Source organism: Podarcis pityusensis, assembly GCF_964106645.2.
Source record: "Podarcis pityusensis genome assembly, chromosome: 2".
NCBI classification, from domain to species: domain Eukaryota; kingdom Metazoa; phylum Chordata; class Lepidosauria; order Squamata; family Lacertidae; genus Podarcis; species Podarcis pityusensis.
This window is the reverse complement of record NC_138029.1, coordinates 8,964,736-8,980,624: the sequence shown is the minus strand read 5'-3', so window position 1 is coordinate 8,980,624 and position 15,889 is coordinate 8,964,736. Positions and strand designations below refer to the sequence as shown.

General features: G+C 44.3%; 1 protein-coding gene across 3 annotated transcripts; it reads right to left on the bottom strand.

The window, feature by feature from the left end:
• Nucleotides 1–1,764: 1,764 nt before the first annotated feature.
• Nucleotides 1,765–15,747, bottom strand: SMAGP (small cell adhesion glycoprotein). 3 transcript variants are annotated; one of them, XM_080995137.1, is made up of 4 exons: nucleotides 15,581–15,747; nucleotides 4,505–4,581; nucleotides 2,607–2,687; nucleotides 1,765–2,055 (listed from the first exon to the last, which is right to left on the bottom strand). In XM_080995137.1, the coding sequence occupies exons 2-4, from the start codon at nucleotides 4,536–4,538 to the stop codon at nucleotides 1,880–1,882; spliced, it is 291 nt and encodes a 96-aa protein (XP_080851263.1). In that variant the 5' UTR covers nucleotides 4,539–4,581; nucleotides 15,581–15,747; the 3' UTR covers nucleotides 1,765–1,879. The 3 variants fall into 3 exon arrangements, with proteins under 3 accessions (XP_080851263.1, XP_080851265.1, XP_080851264.1); XM_080995139.1 differs by lacking the exon at nucleotides 15,581–15,747 and adding an exon at nucleotides 11,660–11,782; XM_080995138.1 differs by lacking the exon at nucleotides 15,581–15,747 and adding an exon at nucleotides 8,302–8,693.
• Nucleotides 15,748–15,889: the final 142 nt, after the last annotated feature.

The following is a 15,889-nucleotide window of genomic DNA, read 5'->3' as shown; positions in this document are numbered from 1 at the left end:
TTTAGCCTCTTAAATTCCTGTCCATCACAACACCGTAACATTTAAAATCTGTTTTGCCTTTATTTGTTTCTCTGTGCATTGTAACTGGTCAGCGTGAAACACCGTTTGGTTATTCAACTTTTAGCGTCAAACAACACGGAATGTGAAATGTGTCTTTAGGAAGCCCATCAGTTGTTTTTAAAATTGGTGGGGGAGTCCTTAGGACTGCAGCAGCATGCAGAGGGGAGATTTAACCCTCTTCTTCTGCATTGTGGTCCAGACCTCTCTCAAACTACTATTATCCCCAGCCATATGGTGAGAATGGTTTTTGTCAGGACTGCCGTGGGGAGAGTAACATATACTCTGATCTCAATGATCTGTTCCCTTGCGTGATTGATTTAAAAATACTGACAGGTTTCCTAACAATGCATGTAGCGTACCAGTGGGGAACCTGAGCCCCTGCAGGTGATGTTAGTTGGCAACTCTCATCTTCCTTGACCGTTGCCTAGGCTGCCTGGGGCCTAGGGAGGCAAAGGTACCCCACTCTTGGCTTCGCATTACATTCAGTTTGGCGTTAAGACTCTTAATTCTGAACACATTTACATAGACATGACAGATTTCACCCCCAAAACTTTCAAATTAAGTTGCGTTTAAGATTGCATATCACACACCACTGCTTTTATGGAAGGCTGGTTTGCTACATACGATGTTGGGCCGCCGTCCAAAATGGCACTGCCACATCAGATTCTTCCCCTTTCTGTAGTGTGTGCAAACATTTACCTCCAAACTGGTCTGGTCAAATGCTTTTTTTCCGTATAAAATTTTGAAAGCAACTTGCAGAATTTGAGAAAATAGTTTAAAAAGCAAACAGCCGGTTTAGAACATACAAATACAGAAATGCAAAACCCCCAAAGCAATGAGTCATTCGCAGTGTGTGCATTTCCTTGCTGATGCCAGATCAGTGCCATTGGGGATGCCAGGCTGTTGGTCATGTGTTGCAGAGCGAAGGGAGAGAACTTCCGTGGGGCTGCTGTTTTCACCTGTTGCAGAACACTTACATTCTCAAGATACAATCTTAATACCGTAACGCAGATCTTCTTAAAGGGTGAAGCAGAAAAATGCATCAATTGCCACAGGAACCTTGATATCAAAATTTCAGAATGCAGGGGGGGACTGGAGCCAAAGAGAAGAAAGATTAAATTTCATTTTTCTCCTCATTGTCACACACAATGTAAAGCATGAGTCTGAGAGAGAAGCTGTTTGAAACTGCATGAATTGTACAATCATCAGAGACGCACAGTTGAGTAGACACATACTGGCTTTGTCATACACTGGAGATTTTCACATGACTCTCAAACTCTCTTGAAGCCTCAGTCACATGCATGAGTGTTTATTACTGCAGAGAAGCAAGGTTAAATGTAAATATGCTTTACGTTATGACCACTGCAGGTTTATAGGTGCTGGAAAAGCAAAAGTAGTAGTATAATTTTTTTGCCAATCCATTTTCCTGCACCTGTCACAGTCATCTGAGTGAATCAGGCTTAGATACTGCTATGGTAGTAAGAGGGAAAGAAGTGTTCAGTACTCCCAATGACGTATTTGCCTACTCTAACCCCAAATAAACACAGAGGGCTCATAGAGGGTCTGTGTGTTGCAACTTGACTTTGAGCATCCCAGAGATCACAGATCTTGGACCTGTAAAGGGGCAACCTCTATGCTGTCAAAATACACAACTCCTTCCGGTGCCTAGTCGAGCTGCTTAGGAACACGGTGTGATATAAAATGAAATAAATAATACAGCTTTTAATTCCTTGACAAAAATGGGTGTCAAATGTAACAAACAGTTTACAGCGTAATAAACGGTTTACTTAAGATCTCAGTGTCCAAAGCATGCTGGCAGCTATATAAAATATTCTTCCTTCTCGCCTTTACACGGGAGATCCTCCATTTGGACTGACCCCTCTGGATCTGGTGGAGCTTGTTCATAGGTGCGGTAGGTCCCTTTGTTCTTGTACAGGTAAACGATGATCAGCACGACGACCGAAAGGAGAGTGACGAAAACCACAGCGATGACAGCTTTAAACAAAAATTGAGAAAAGGGTAACTTTAGCACAAACAGGTCTGGAGCAGACTCACCAGTGCTTTGAGTTTAGGAACAGGCTGCCAGCATGTATGTTTCTGCCTCTTAGCATGTCACACAACCTTCACCCCTCCCATTTTGCAGAAATAAGCAAATATATGCAAAGTAGCTTGATAAGAGTAGCTTGAGTTTGACCAAACTGCGGGAGGCAGTGGAAGACAGGAGTGCCTGGCGTGCTCTGGTCCATGGGGTCACGAAGAGTCGGACACGACTAAACGACTAAACAACAACAGCTTGATAGGCATCATATATACAGGTTGCAGAAGCCTGCTATTTTGGGCACGGAATGTGTGTGATGGCAGTCCAGATTTTTTTTTTTTAATGAGTACTGTTACATCCCAGATCTAGAAGGATGCTAGAGGGCTCTGCTGTAGAGGATTTATGTGTGCATTTATGTGTTATGCAGCCTGCAGTCTGCACTGCTGGCTTCCCATGGCTGCATAGTGGCTGGGCTAAAGCACATCTGCGGAGATACAGGCAACAATACCTCCTATGACAGCCACGTTGGCATCCTCTTGCAAAGTTGGTGTATTCATCTTCTTCATAAATGGGCTGGTCAGCAGCTTTTCTTTATGCATAAGAGAAAGAGATGGAAGTCAGAGGCATCTGAATACAGTGAAGTAGAGAGAACGAAGATACCTGGGACTAGGGGGACTCAAGATTCAAAACCTTGCTCAGTCATAGAACCCACTGGGGGATCTTGAACTAATCACTTGTAGCCCCAGCAACCTCACAAGAGTGTTGTGGAAATAATAAAGTGGGAGCTGGGCACCTGTGTCACCCTGAGGTGCCTGGAGGAATGATGAGATTAAAAAGGTAAAGGGACCCCTGACCATTAGGTTCAGTCGTGACTGACGTTGGGGTTGTGGCGCTCATCTCGCTTTATTGGCCGAGGGAGCCGGCGTACAGCTTCCGGGTCATGTGGCCAGCATGACTAAGCCGCTTCTGGCGAACCAGAGCAGCACACAGAAAAGCCGTTTACCTTCCCGCCGGAGCGGTACCTATTTATCTACTTGCACTTTGACGTGCTTTCAAACTGCTAGGTTGGCAGGAGCAGGGACCAAGCAACGGGAGCTCACCCCGTTGCGGGGATTCGAACCTTCTGATCGGCAAGTCCTAGGCTCTATGGTTTAACCCACAGCGCCACCCGCGTCCCTAAGATGAGATTAAAATGTCATAAATAAACTGTTTTCCATAAAACGGCACTCACCCTTTGCACGATGGGCAGGACCCAACAAAGCAGTTCCATTAACGCAAGGATTTGTGGCTAACAGAACTCCCCATCCCTCTCCTCTTCCCACGCCCTCCCCAAATCTGCTCCAGAGGGTTGGGGGAACCCCCAGAAGACCTTTAGGGGGCATGCAGTGAGAGAAGGAGGAAGGGCTCTTTGGTTGCACAGCCAAACGGCCTTGCATTAACAGCACTACTTTAGCGGATGTTGACCAATGTATTCCCTGGCATACTATTTTTTTTTTTTTTTAAGTGTGCCCTACAAGATCAAGCTGTGGTTCAGAGACTTAAAATCGGTTCAGTAGGTTTGTAGCAACTGCAGCAAAATAAACGTAATAATAGCCACAAAACCTCTAAGCTTCCACTTTCATTAGAATGATTGTGGCCAAGTAGTCTTGATGAAATAACGGGTGCTTGAGGCCAAAATGCTGGTGGAGTTAAAAAAAAAAAAAAGGCTGTTGAAGCCAAAGGGAAACTTGCTCAATTAAAGACTTCAACATTTGGCTCAGGTTATAAAGGGCAAAAGCAGGTCTAGCAGTTTTGTTTCATACTGTTTTCAAGGCTTAGGTAATCAGGCTTTCTCAGTGAATATCTCATTATGTACAGCGGCAGAGCTGCCAGCGGGAACAAATGTTCTGCCAGCAACTCATTTCTAAAGATTTCCAAACCTTGCCAGTATTCAGACACTATCTTTGGGGCCCCAGTTTCTTTAAAAGAATGCATGACATCAAGGGATATTATATCATTAAGGGTCTTAAGGAACAGCCCAGGTTTCTCAGTGCCCGGGAGAGAGACATGTTTTTCCTACACTTCCTCAAAACCTAACCACCTACCCAGAATATCCTCTTCTCCCTTTCCCCCCTTGTGTCTTAAATATCCTTCAGAGTTGTATTACCTGACTGCAGATCAGCAGCAATCATTGATACCTGCCCTATCTGAATTATTCAAGGCAGGTAACAGCAATATATACACTAGCAATCTACAGATTTATCTGGTTAGCTGAAATTGGTATGTGAAATTCTGGCTCTATTCTAGACAGCCCTGTTGGCCTCTCAATCTCTTGTGCCCCTCTCACCTGGAGCTATCTTTTTTTATTTATTTTTGAAAGGGAAATAAATAAATAAACAGAACCCTCTTACCCTTGAGCGCACTCACCTGTGGGTAATGGTGGTGTTGGAATAGCTGCCATGGCACCCCCTTTCCCCCGCTTAAAACTTCAGAATCTTTCAGAGCTGGGTGGGGAAAATAAAAATTCTGTAATAGCGCTGTTAACAGAAATCGACAGGTCCCCTCCTCGTATGGATGTGAAATGAGCAAGTTTTTAAAAAGATCTTACTCCTCAGAGGGATAATTTAAACGTCATCACACTTTCTAGTCTCCTAGAACTCCGTGAGACGTAACTTTAAGTAAATATTTATGTATTTAAAACATTTCTATCCCACTGGTTTTATTCAACAGTTTCTAGTCATTTTGTGAAAATTAAGGCTGGGCAAAGGCAGCAGGGCTGTCATTTTGTAAAGTGAGGCAGCAGGAAGGAAGGGGGCAGGGGAAAGAGAGAGGTGTAGGGTGCTTTTAGACGGGGGCTTAATATTGCAAGGGGGTTATTGGCAACAGTATTTTTTTAAAAATAAAAATTAATCGGATTTCCTCCTGTGTAATAATTTTTTTTAAAGGTCTTATATATATAATAAGGGTAAAGGAACCCCTGAACATTCGGTCCAGTCGTGGCCGACTCTGGGGTTGCGGTGCTCATCTCGCTTTACTGGCCGAGGGAGTCAGTGTACAGCTTCTGGGTCATGTGGCCAGCACGACTAAGCCGCTTCTGGCGAACCAGAGCAGCACACAGAAACACTGTTTACCTTCCCGCCGGAGCGGTACCTATTTATCTACTTGCACTTTGACGTGCTTTCGAACTGCTAGGTTGGCAGGAGCTGGGACCGAGCAATAGGATCTCACTCCATCACGGGGATTCGAACCACCGACTTTCCGATAGGCTAGCCCTAGGCTTTGTGGTTTAACCCACAGCACCACCTACATCCCTATATATATAATAAATGTTCATAAATGTACCAAGCAAACACGTACATAAATATGTAGACCACATGTCTGAAGTGGCACGGGAGGACAGTCCTGAAACCATTTTGGCTCCCAAGCTGACCAAATGTTTCTCTGCAAGGAGGGAGGGAGTGAGGGAACCTTCCCATTGTCTCAGGAATTAAGTGATTACCATCTCAAAGGAATGGCCCAACTACCAGAAAGGGCAATCAGACAGGAGACGAACAATGCACTCAGATCTCTGTTGTAGACCGCCTTTGCTGTGATGTAGGGATGATGTTTCTGGGGGTGGTCTTGGACTCCAGGGCGGGCAATTTAAAATGTCTATATAAGGGCAGGCACACCTTTGTTCTGGGTTCCTCCTTCTCTATCCTGCGTGTGAGGGGAGCACCCTGTTGCAATAGCTTTAATAAAGATCAGGCTTACTAGCTGCTTTGCTTCTCAATATTCTCTGGTTGGCCTCTGTTATTTTCTCCTACCGATGGGGAAACTACAAAGGACTCTATAAGGGCTCTTGTGTACCCCATAAGGGAATAAGGGCAGATTTTGTTTACAACACCTGAAAGGGAAAATATAAATTAAATGGGGTGGGTGGGAAGACGGGCTGGCATTTTGAAGACCACATTGTGAGGCCACTGCAAAAACAAAACAAAAAACTTTGCACGCATGAGAAGAACCGACGCCACAATAAACACCCATCTAGTAGTATCTGTAGACATGTCATGATGGATAGTCTAGTCTAGATGTTATCGCTGAACGAGGAAGCAAGGTTGTTGGCAGAGAGTGGGGAAGAGAGAGGCAGAGGAGCAAACGTGGAGCAGGGCATGACCCATATAATCCAAGTATTGTCGTGTGGTTTAAACACCACTTAATCATGGAAAAGCTCATTTATCAAATGAAGGAAGCAGAGCGGCAGGCTAAGCCAGAAACATGTATCATTTCCTAGATTATCCAGATCACCCGACATCACAGATTCAAGTTACACTTGACAAATATAAAACACGATTAACCTGTAGTCCTTTTAAGACAACCTTCAGCTCTTGATTGCGCTGTTATTATTTGTGTCCTAAAACAACTAAGTGGCACTTTGAAAATTAATGCATTTATTGTGACATAAGCGCTCATTAGTCTACAGTCCACTTCATTAGATACATGAATTGCAGCATAAAAATAATTAAGAAGCTAGTCTTTAAGGTGCCAGAACTTGTTTCTGCTGCAATAATAAACTAGCCCTCTGGAATCAGTGCCCCATAAGCTTGCTTAGGTACTCTTATTTTATTGTAGTCATTTTTATATTATAAAATGTGAAAGGGGGCAATAGTGACAAGGGGGCAATAGTGACAAGGGGGCAATAGTGGGGTGCTACAGGGTTCTGTCTTGGGCCCGGTCTTATTCAACATTTTTATCAACGACTTGGATGATGGACTCAAGGGCATCCTGATCAAATTTGCAGATGACACCAAACTGGGAGGGGTGGCTAACACCCCAGAGGACAGAATCACACTTCAAAACGACCTTGACAGATTAGAGAACTGGGCAAAAACAAACAAGATGAATTTTAACAGGGAGAAATGTAAAGTATTACGCTTGGGCAAAAAAAATGAGAGGCACAAATACAAGATGGGTGACACCTGGCTTGAGAGCAGTACATGTGAAAAGGATCTAGGAGTCTTGGTTGACCACAAACTTGACATGAGCCAACAGTGTGACGCGGCAGCTAAAAAAGCCAATGCAATTCTGGGCCTCATCAATAGGAGTATAGCATCTAGATCAAGGGAAGTAATAGTGCCACTGCATTCTGCTCTGGTCAGACCTCACCTGGAGTACTGTGTCCAGTTCTGGGCACCACAGTTCAAGAAGGACACTGACAAACTGGAACGTGTCCAGAGGAGGGCAACCAAAATGGTCAAAGGCCTGGAAACGCTGCCTTATGAGGAACGGCTAAGGGAGCTGGGCATGTTTAGCCTGGAGAAGAGGAGGTTAAGGGGTGATATGATAGCCATGTTCAAATATACAAAAGGATGTCACATAGAGGAGGGAGAAAGGTTGTTTTCTGCTGCTCCAGAGAAGCGGACACGGAGCAATGGATCCAAACTACAAGAAAGAAGATTCCACCTAAACATTAGGAAGAACTTCCTGACAGTAAGAGCTGTTCAACAGTGGAATTTGCTGCCAAGGAGCGTGGTGGAGTCTCCTTCTTTGGAGGTCTTTAAGCAGAGGCTTGACAACCATATGTCAGGAGTGCTCTGATGGTGTTTCCTGCTTGGCAGGGGGTTGGACTCGATGGCCCTTGTGGTCTCTTCCAACTCTATGATTCTATGATTCTATGAATATGAAAGAGAAGGGAATGGACCAGAAAAATCAGAGAGAGACGTTCTTTTTCAAAGCATGCATCTTACTCAGCTTTAATAAAATAAAACACTATTTAACACTTTTCTAATTCTTCACAAATCTGTTAACCTTTCCCCTCCTTCCTTTCTTTCACTGTTGTATAACTCGTACACTTTGCCACTGCTGCATATTCATATGTACATTGTTAATTCCTGTTTTGTTATGGTTGGGAATTGAGCCTTTTCTCAATATTCTGCACAGCATAAACTACCAGCTAAAATCTTATATGAAACGAATTCCCTTGGCTGTACTGGGACTTCTTTCCGTATACATTAGTAAAAATATAGTCAAATCCAAATCTAATTTCACCTGTGCTACTTTTTCTGTTTTTCTCCTTACCCCAAACACAGCCACTATATATGACATTCACTTCCCTCCTTTAGTCTGTATTTCTTTGCTCCACTCATAATTAAAAGTACGGCTGTATTCTTATGCCATTCACATGGGAGCAAACCCCATTGAACTCAACAGGACTTCCTTCTGAGATGTTTCTTAGTAGTACTCACTTTTTATTCTGAAGTGAAACAGGAGGACAGAGGAGTTCTTGGTGGAAACAAGATCCAAAACATGGCAGTGAGTGGGTGTCAGGCTAAAAGCAGAGGCGAGAGGAGGAAGTTGACGAGAGACCGCGCGACGCAGCTGAATCAGAAAGGAATATTTGCATGAATGTTGCAATCCCAAAGATGAATGGTGGGAATCTTGTAAGAAGGGAAGGGAGGAAGTATCAATGCCTGAAATTAAAACTGAAGTTAGCTATGATGCAATATTGCATGGCAACAGAGGCGCGCTGTGAAATACAGATGTACAAGTGAGACCTGCAACAAAATGTTGCAGTGTGAAGAGTTCCTGTTCACTGATCAGTCCATCAGTCATGTCCTCCTATAGGATACTCTGGGCTGTTTGTGGCTCCCTCCTGCCACATACACTTTAGGGGTTATTCTTTTTTTTTAAAAAATAGATTATGTTGTTCAGTTATATACATTTCAATAGTTATCATCATTCTAACAATTCAAAACTCGACTTCCTTCCTCCTCTTTCTGCAGTTCCTTAAATTTATTTTTATCATTTCCTGCATATTCTAAGTTAACTTATTCTTTTATTCATCTACTTTAAATATATATTATGAAACTGCAAGTTATTACAATAATCCTGCCAATGTCCTTATCTGTTTACGTTTTGTTCACAAATATTCAACAAATAATAATAATAATAATAATAATAATAATAATAATAATAATATATTATTTATACCCTGCCCATCTGGCTGGGCTTCCCCAGCCACTCTGGGCGGCTTCCAAAAAAATATTAAAATACTCTAATACATCAAACATTAAAAGCTTCCCTAAACAGGGCTGCCTTCAGATGTCTTCTAAAAGTCTGGTAGTTGTTGTTCTCTCTGACATCTGGTGGGAGGGCGCTCCACAGGGAGGGCGCCACTACCAAGAAGGCCCTCTGCCTGGTTCCTTGTAACTTGGCTTCTCACAGTGAGGGAACTGCCAGAAGGCCCTCGGTGCTGGACCTCAGTGTCCGGGTAGAATGATGGAAACAAACCATTTCCATTCTTTTATAAAAGGTTTGTTACCTTGATTTCTTATTTTTCCGGTAAGTTTTGCCATTTCTTCATAGTCCATAAGTTTTTGTATCCATTCTTCTTTCGTCGGGACTTCTTCTTCTTTCCATTTTTGGGCAAATAACATTCTTGCTGCTTTAGGGGTTTGCATTGCTACAAACCTTGGGGTTCCCCAAAGCACACCACTAGCGCATGGGAGGTACCATTCTGGCTACATAAGCAATGGGACTTATGCCAGACTGCTGGTAATACAGGGAATGATTCGCTCATTTATTCATTCCATAACATTTATGAAATTATTGTAAGAAACCTGAAAGTGGTTTGCAAAATGATAATTTTGCAACGTTACACTTTGAAGGCAGAGAAGCCTTCAAAAGGGATGGAGGTGGGTGGATGGGGAGTAGGAACTGGTACCTCAAGTCTCGTCAGGGAGGGAGGCCCAGGCCACCAAGACAGCCTTGGGGGAAATGGGTGTGAGCAAAGGAGAGGAATAACCTTCTTCCTCTTCGTCAATCTCTCGTAGCCGAGTAAGATTGTCTTCCATAAACATGGTTTTAACAATGAGTCCGTAAGTGACTGTGGAGGCCAATTCTGGATCCACACGTCCTTCCACAGTGGGGACATTGGTTCCCGGGCGGGAGTTGATCCCGGTGTGGATTTGCCAAGCGTGCCTTCCTCCTAGCACGTTTCTCCTTTGTGCTCTGAGTTCGACTGTCTTCAAAGCCCACGATACCTTTGGTAAAGGCTGTTCTCCAACTGGAGCGCTCACAGGCCGGTATTTCCCAGTTGTCGGTGTTAATACTACTTTTTAAAGATTAGCCTTGAGACAGTCTTTAAACCTTTTTTGTTGACCACCAGCATTACGCTTTCCATTTTTAAGTTCGGAATAGAGTAGTTGCTTTGGAAGACAATAATCAAGCATCCGCACAACATGAGCAGTCCATTGAAGTTGATGTTGAAGAACCATTGCTTCAACACTAGTAGTTATGGCAAAAAAACACAAAACCACATTACACACAGACATGAAACAACAGCCCTTTGGGTGGTGGTTAGGGGAGCCATTGGGACTGAAGAAAAGGGTGGCAAGGGGAGGAGATGCTTAAATGACCAGTCTCTCTCCCCTCTCGCAATAGCTTTTCTCCCCACACATTTGCTGCAGCAAGCGCGACCCACAAAAATAACCCGTGCCGGCAGTAGCTTATAAATTACTGCAACGAGATTTCTTCCAATGAAATTTCTACAGGAGCTTTCTTAATGTTACGAAACTTGCTTCTCTGTTCATAAAACTTTCCCACAGGGGCTTGCTATTCTAGAAAACTTGCTTCTCCGATAAATAATACATTGGCCAGAGCAGAGGGAGGTAGTTTTGATCCTGGAAAAAGAACTACGGAAGGAAAGGAAGCCTGTGTGTACACATTACCGGCGTAAAACACGGCTAGGTCATTCATTTTCTCAATTTGGATCAAAGCTGCAGGGTGTTCGGGGGGGGGGCATTACTCATCAAAATGCAGAATTTCACAGGAAACAACAGGATCAATGCAGCGGTGGGAGCAGAGTAAACAGGAATGTGTACAGCGCTGCAAAAGTTACTGCTATTTGCATGAGGATGCGTCCATTCCAGAGGCAGTAAGAGGAAGGAAGGGGGAGGCAGCAAATGGGATTGGATGGGCAGAAGGAGGGCAGTAAAGGACCCCTGACCATTAGGCCCAGTGGTGACCGACTCTGGGGTTGCGGCGCTCATCTTGCTTTATTGGCCGAGGGAGCTGGCGTACAACTTCTGGGTCATGTGGCCAGTATGACTAAGCCGCTTCTGGCGAACCAGAGCAGCACACGGAAATGCCGTTTACCTTCCCGCCGGAGCGGTACCTATTTATCTACTTGCACTTTGACATGCTTTCGAACTGCTAGGTTGGCAGGAGCAGGGACCGAGCAACGGGAGCTCACCCTGTTGCGGGGATTCGAACCCCTGACCTTCTAATCGGCAAGTCCTAGGCTCTGTGGTTTAACCCACAGCGCCACCCGCGTCTCAGAAAGAGGGCAGGTAGGCCCAAAAAACGATGCTAGAATCAGGATCTGGAAATCGGAGAGTAGAACTGGGAATGAACAGAAGAGAAAAGCCCAGGGACAGGAAGGAAAAATAGCTAGGCAGGGAATTTGGTTGCTGCTCACGTAGGCCTCTGTGATGTCTGCTAGCTTTGAGGGTGCAGGGGTTCAGTTTGACAGGGCCGGGGAGAGGGGCCATTAGTGAACCAAGTGGAAAGGTGGGGGGCAGTGGCTGGGAGCCCCCCTCTCACCTCTTAACTTTGCTGCCTTCTCTTTGGAGGAGCTTCAGAGTCCAAAATGGTCACAGCAGGCCACACCTCCCAGTCTAGGCCCAGAGGGATGATGGGGAGATGGGTTTGTGGAAGTTAGTTGGGTGGGTTGGTTAAACATATCTTGCTCAGGGAATTAGGGTTGCCAAGAGCACCACAGTGTAGCCCGAAGAGCTCCAGAGTAAGAGACCTTAAGAAAACGACAGCTTGGTTATGTGCCAGAACATGGATGGTGCCGCGTTAGACTATATCTTCCTCCTAATGTTTTATCAACGCGGTTGCTTTTTGCAGTTAAGGAACTGCAAAGCTTCGGAAGGGATGCTATGTTTTCATACTGGAAAAGAGAGCAAAGATCACACACACCCTCCCTCCGCAACCATTCATATTTCAGGAGCACGTGCCCATTTTAAAAACGGTTGTGCGTTGTTCCTTAGAAGGGACAAAATCACAAGAGGCAACGGGACGTTTCTGATGAATCCATCAGGGCCTTGTCCGTCAACATGTAGTACATCATCATTGGCCTTAAGTCACATCTAAGAATTGGGGTTTGACAAAGAAAGCTGAGCATATTAAGATTAAGAGAAAATAGGACAAGCAATAATTACAAATTGAATTTACTTTTTACTTTTTTTCTTACAAGCTGCTGAACTATAAAGAACCTGGCATCTCTTTCATTTTGCCCGTTTATGAGGAGCAGGGGGGAAACAGGAAGACATTAAAAAACAACACCTGACTGCGTATTCAACTAAATCCTACTCAGAGTAGACCTACTGAAACGAATCACTAAAACAACCACCACATATGGCACAGTGAATGCAAAGGGAGCTCAAAGGTGCTTTTAGATGGATGTGTGAAAACATTCTAAGAGCTACAATGCCACCCAGAAGCATTTCTGAGCTGCTTTTTATGTGAATTATAAGAAGAAACACCTGTTTAAATATGGTGCTTATTTTTGTTTCAGTACAGGAAGCCACCAATAGAAGTTTGGAGCACCTTCTACGAATCCTGCTCCCTGTCCCAGAACTGATGTCGCTATACAGCATTCCTGGAAACTGGGGAACAATGTCTTGGGTCTCATCATCCCTGAAATTTGTGGTAATGATGACTGTAAAGGGATCATCTACTCTTGGGGCCACCACTGCCGCTGGTGTGATGGTTTCTGTCTTGGAAGTCATAGTGACATGAACCCTTTATATAATATGTGGTGATGTCAGTTTTCGGAATCTGTTGGATCCATAGTTCCACGGACAACCTCTGCATCATCTCTCCAGCTTGAGAGAAATGGGGTCAACTGTTGTGCAAAGCTGCACAGATTTTTCTTGACCAGGTACAAATTTTCTTCATGCTTACCTCTAACTCTGACTTTAGCCATTATGCACTCCACATATCCCCCAAATGTATTGTTTAATTTAAATAATACCTTTCTCCCAATACAAGAACCAAGGCAGCTCACAGCATAAATGAAAACAGATACAGCTAAAACACACACAATCTATATAAATATTAAAGACAAAAAACAAATAAGTAACCCTAGCAAAGCAGCACTGGAAACGTTTAAACCCATTTAAAAGCACAACAAATTAAAGAATTTAAATGTACAACACTTGCCCTGCCACAACAGTCAGTTGAGGGCTAAGGGCCTGTCTGAACAAAAAAGGCTTTTGCCTTCCAGCGAGAAGAAAGCAGAGAGGGAGACAGCCTAGCCTCATGTGGAAAGGAGTTCCACAATCTTGGAGCAGCCACCAAAAAGGCCCTCTCTCCTGGCTTCACCAAAGGTGAGCATGTTACAGTAATTCAAACGGCATGTAAATAAAGCATGTATCACCAGGGCTAGCTCAGAAATCTCTGGAAACAGAAATCCGTAACCACAAATCTCAGTGTGTGTTGTTAAATGCAAATATGTAATATGGTTACAAGCCACTCTGCCAAGCGGTAGCAAGAGATTCTAGATAAAGCCAGAGTTTAAAGTAGAGATTTGGGTCTGCGATGTGACCTAGAAGTAAAGCAGCAAGCTGGAGAGAGTTTCAGAGAGCAATGTTTTACATCTGTTTGAATCCAAGGCTGCAACTATGGGAGAAACAAGAGTATTTTGGGGTGGGAATGGCCCTCCATCACTGTATATGTGTGTAAATAAACCATATATCATAAAGACTCCACCGTCTCCACTGTGCCTCATCCCAAAAGGAAGCATGAACCCTACAAAGGTGTCTGGAACTCCTGGAACCTTGCACTGCTACAAGACTGGGGTGGAGTGTAGGGTTGCCACAAGTCAGGAATTTCCAGGACCTTGCCGGGATTCAGCCGTCAGAAACAGTGTCTGGGCGGAAATAGCTTTAATGTCTGGGGAAATCCAGACGTATGGCAGCCTATGTTGGAAGTGTAGAATTTGGCAACCCTAGTGGCGTGCAACAGTATAATAGAAGTGGTTTCCTGCGTCTTGTCCCTAAGCAGATACAGTGGTACCTCAGGTTACATACGCTTCAGGTTACAGACTCTGCTAACCCAGAAATAGTGCTTCAGGTTAAGAACTTTGCTTCAGGATGAGAACAGAAATCGTGCTCCGGCAGCCCGGCGGCAGCAGGAGGCCCCATTAGCTAAAGTGGTGCTTCAGGTTAAGAACAGTTTCAGGTTAAGAACGGACCTCCGAAACGAATTAAGTACTTAACCTGAGGTACCACTGTACTCAGCTAAGAAGTATATAAGTCTCCCAGCTGAGTATCTGATTGGGAAAAGATTGGCCTGGGGTGGTGAAACTCACTTGCTTTCATCAGCCTCCTGAACACAATGGTCAGCTAGGAAATCTAGACATCTTATAACAAAATATTAGGAGTAAACTGCTGAGTGCATGAATATAACAAGAGAACGACAGCATCTACCCCATCCCAAATAATGGCTTCTGGAAGGTGTGTTTTGAGCTGAGAGGAGCTTAGCTCTTGACGTATCCCTGCTTTCAATTGCCGCTTCTCAAAGTGGCTTTTCAAGCAAAAGGAATACAGGGGGGATGTCAAGCTTTAATTACACACATTTGCATGTAACCTGTAGTTTGGCCACTGTATTCCGGAAGCTGTAGGGGAGTGCAGTTTTATTCAGTTGTGCAGATACTCATATCTGAAACCCAAACTCCAATGTAAATACTGTATCAGTTCTGCAGCCAGCCCACACAGCATTTGTGAAAATCGAATCTGTGCTCCTTTGCAGTTTAGAATGGGCTGGAGAAAATTGCCTACAGTACCCAAGGCAAAATGGGCATGCACAAAGCGCCTTCCGCCATCTCCCCCCCCCCCCCGTTTTGCTATCCTCAGTGAAAGAGTTCTCTTGCAGAACAAAGCCATGCAAGGTGTTATTCTTAATGCACTCTCAGCTTCCTCTTTTCATACTCTATAGGCTTTATGTTTCTCTTTCATTCTCAAAGTATTAACTGAGGACTTGCAGCTTGCATTTACAAGTGACAGATTTGAACCAGGGAGACAGAGGGGTAAAGGGCTGTGCTATATGAGTTTTTATTTCTATTTTTAAGAATCCCCTTCATGGCATACCTAGAGAAGCAACTTCAAAGGGGGAAGAAATAACTTGCATTTCAACACCACCACCACACATCTTTCCAGCTTTTAAAATGTTCTGCTTGCCTATCAGAAACCCTCACGAACCTATAAGAAACTTCTTGGCCAGTGTCTTTTAGACATAGGGCATGGTGCTGAATACAGGGATTGGTTGTGCAATGGAATACATCTGAGCTGATCTAGTTTAGGCATGCCCGGAAATATTGCATAGGAACAGCCACTGCTCCCATCAGAGCTTTTAGGCTCTAACCCAGATATAGGCATCACACACAACAAGACAACAGGGACAGATCTCCATTAACTCCAGCGTGAGAAACTGGCTCCCCATCCCCGTTCTTCTTACCTGATAAGACGACATGGGGGCAAAGAATAATTGGACTTGTTGTTGGTTAAGTATCTCTCCAAGGTCCAGCTAATGTGGGTACCTCTCTCAGCTCCAGCTCCCTCCCTTAGCTGGCTGGCTTTCTGGTGACTAGGCTAAGGCGTTTCCCTTCCCATCTCACCTTTCCAGTTTCACTACATTGATAATAAAGGGCAGAGTCATCAGAATGCTCACTCCCCATTAACTCTTTGTGATGCTGATGAGAGGCTGGCAAGCACACAAGACCCACAGTCTTGTCCCTTGTGCTCACAGGCAGATCACACAGGGCAA

Bases quoted from the DNA above. Each gene is read 5' to 3' on its own strand.
- SMAGP (XM_080995137.1), bottom strand. From the start codon at position 4,538: ATGGCAGCTATTCCAACACCACCATTACCCACAG. The intron at 2,688-4,504 runs GTGAGTGCGCTC...TTATGCATAAAG, and splicing joins AACACCACCATTACCCACAG to AAAAGCTGCTGACCAGCCCA. The intron at 2,056-2,606 runs GTATTGTTGCCT...TTTTGTTTAAAG, and splicing joins CAACGTGGCTGTCATAGGAG to CTGTCATCGCTGTGGTTTTC.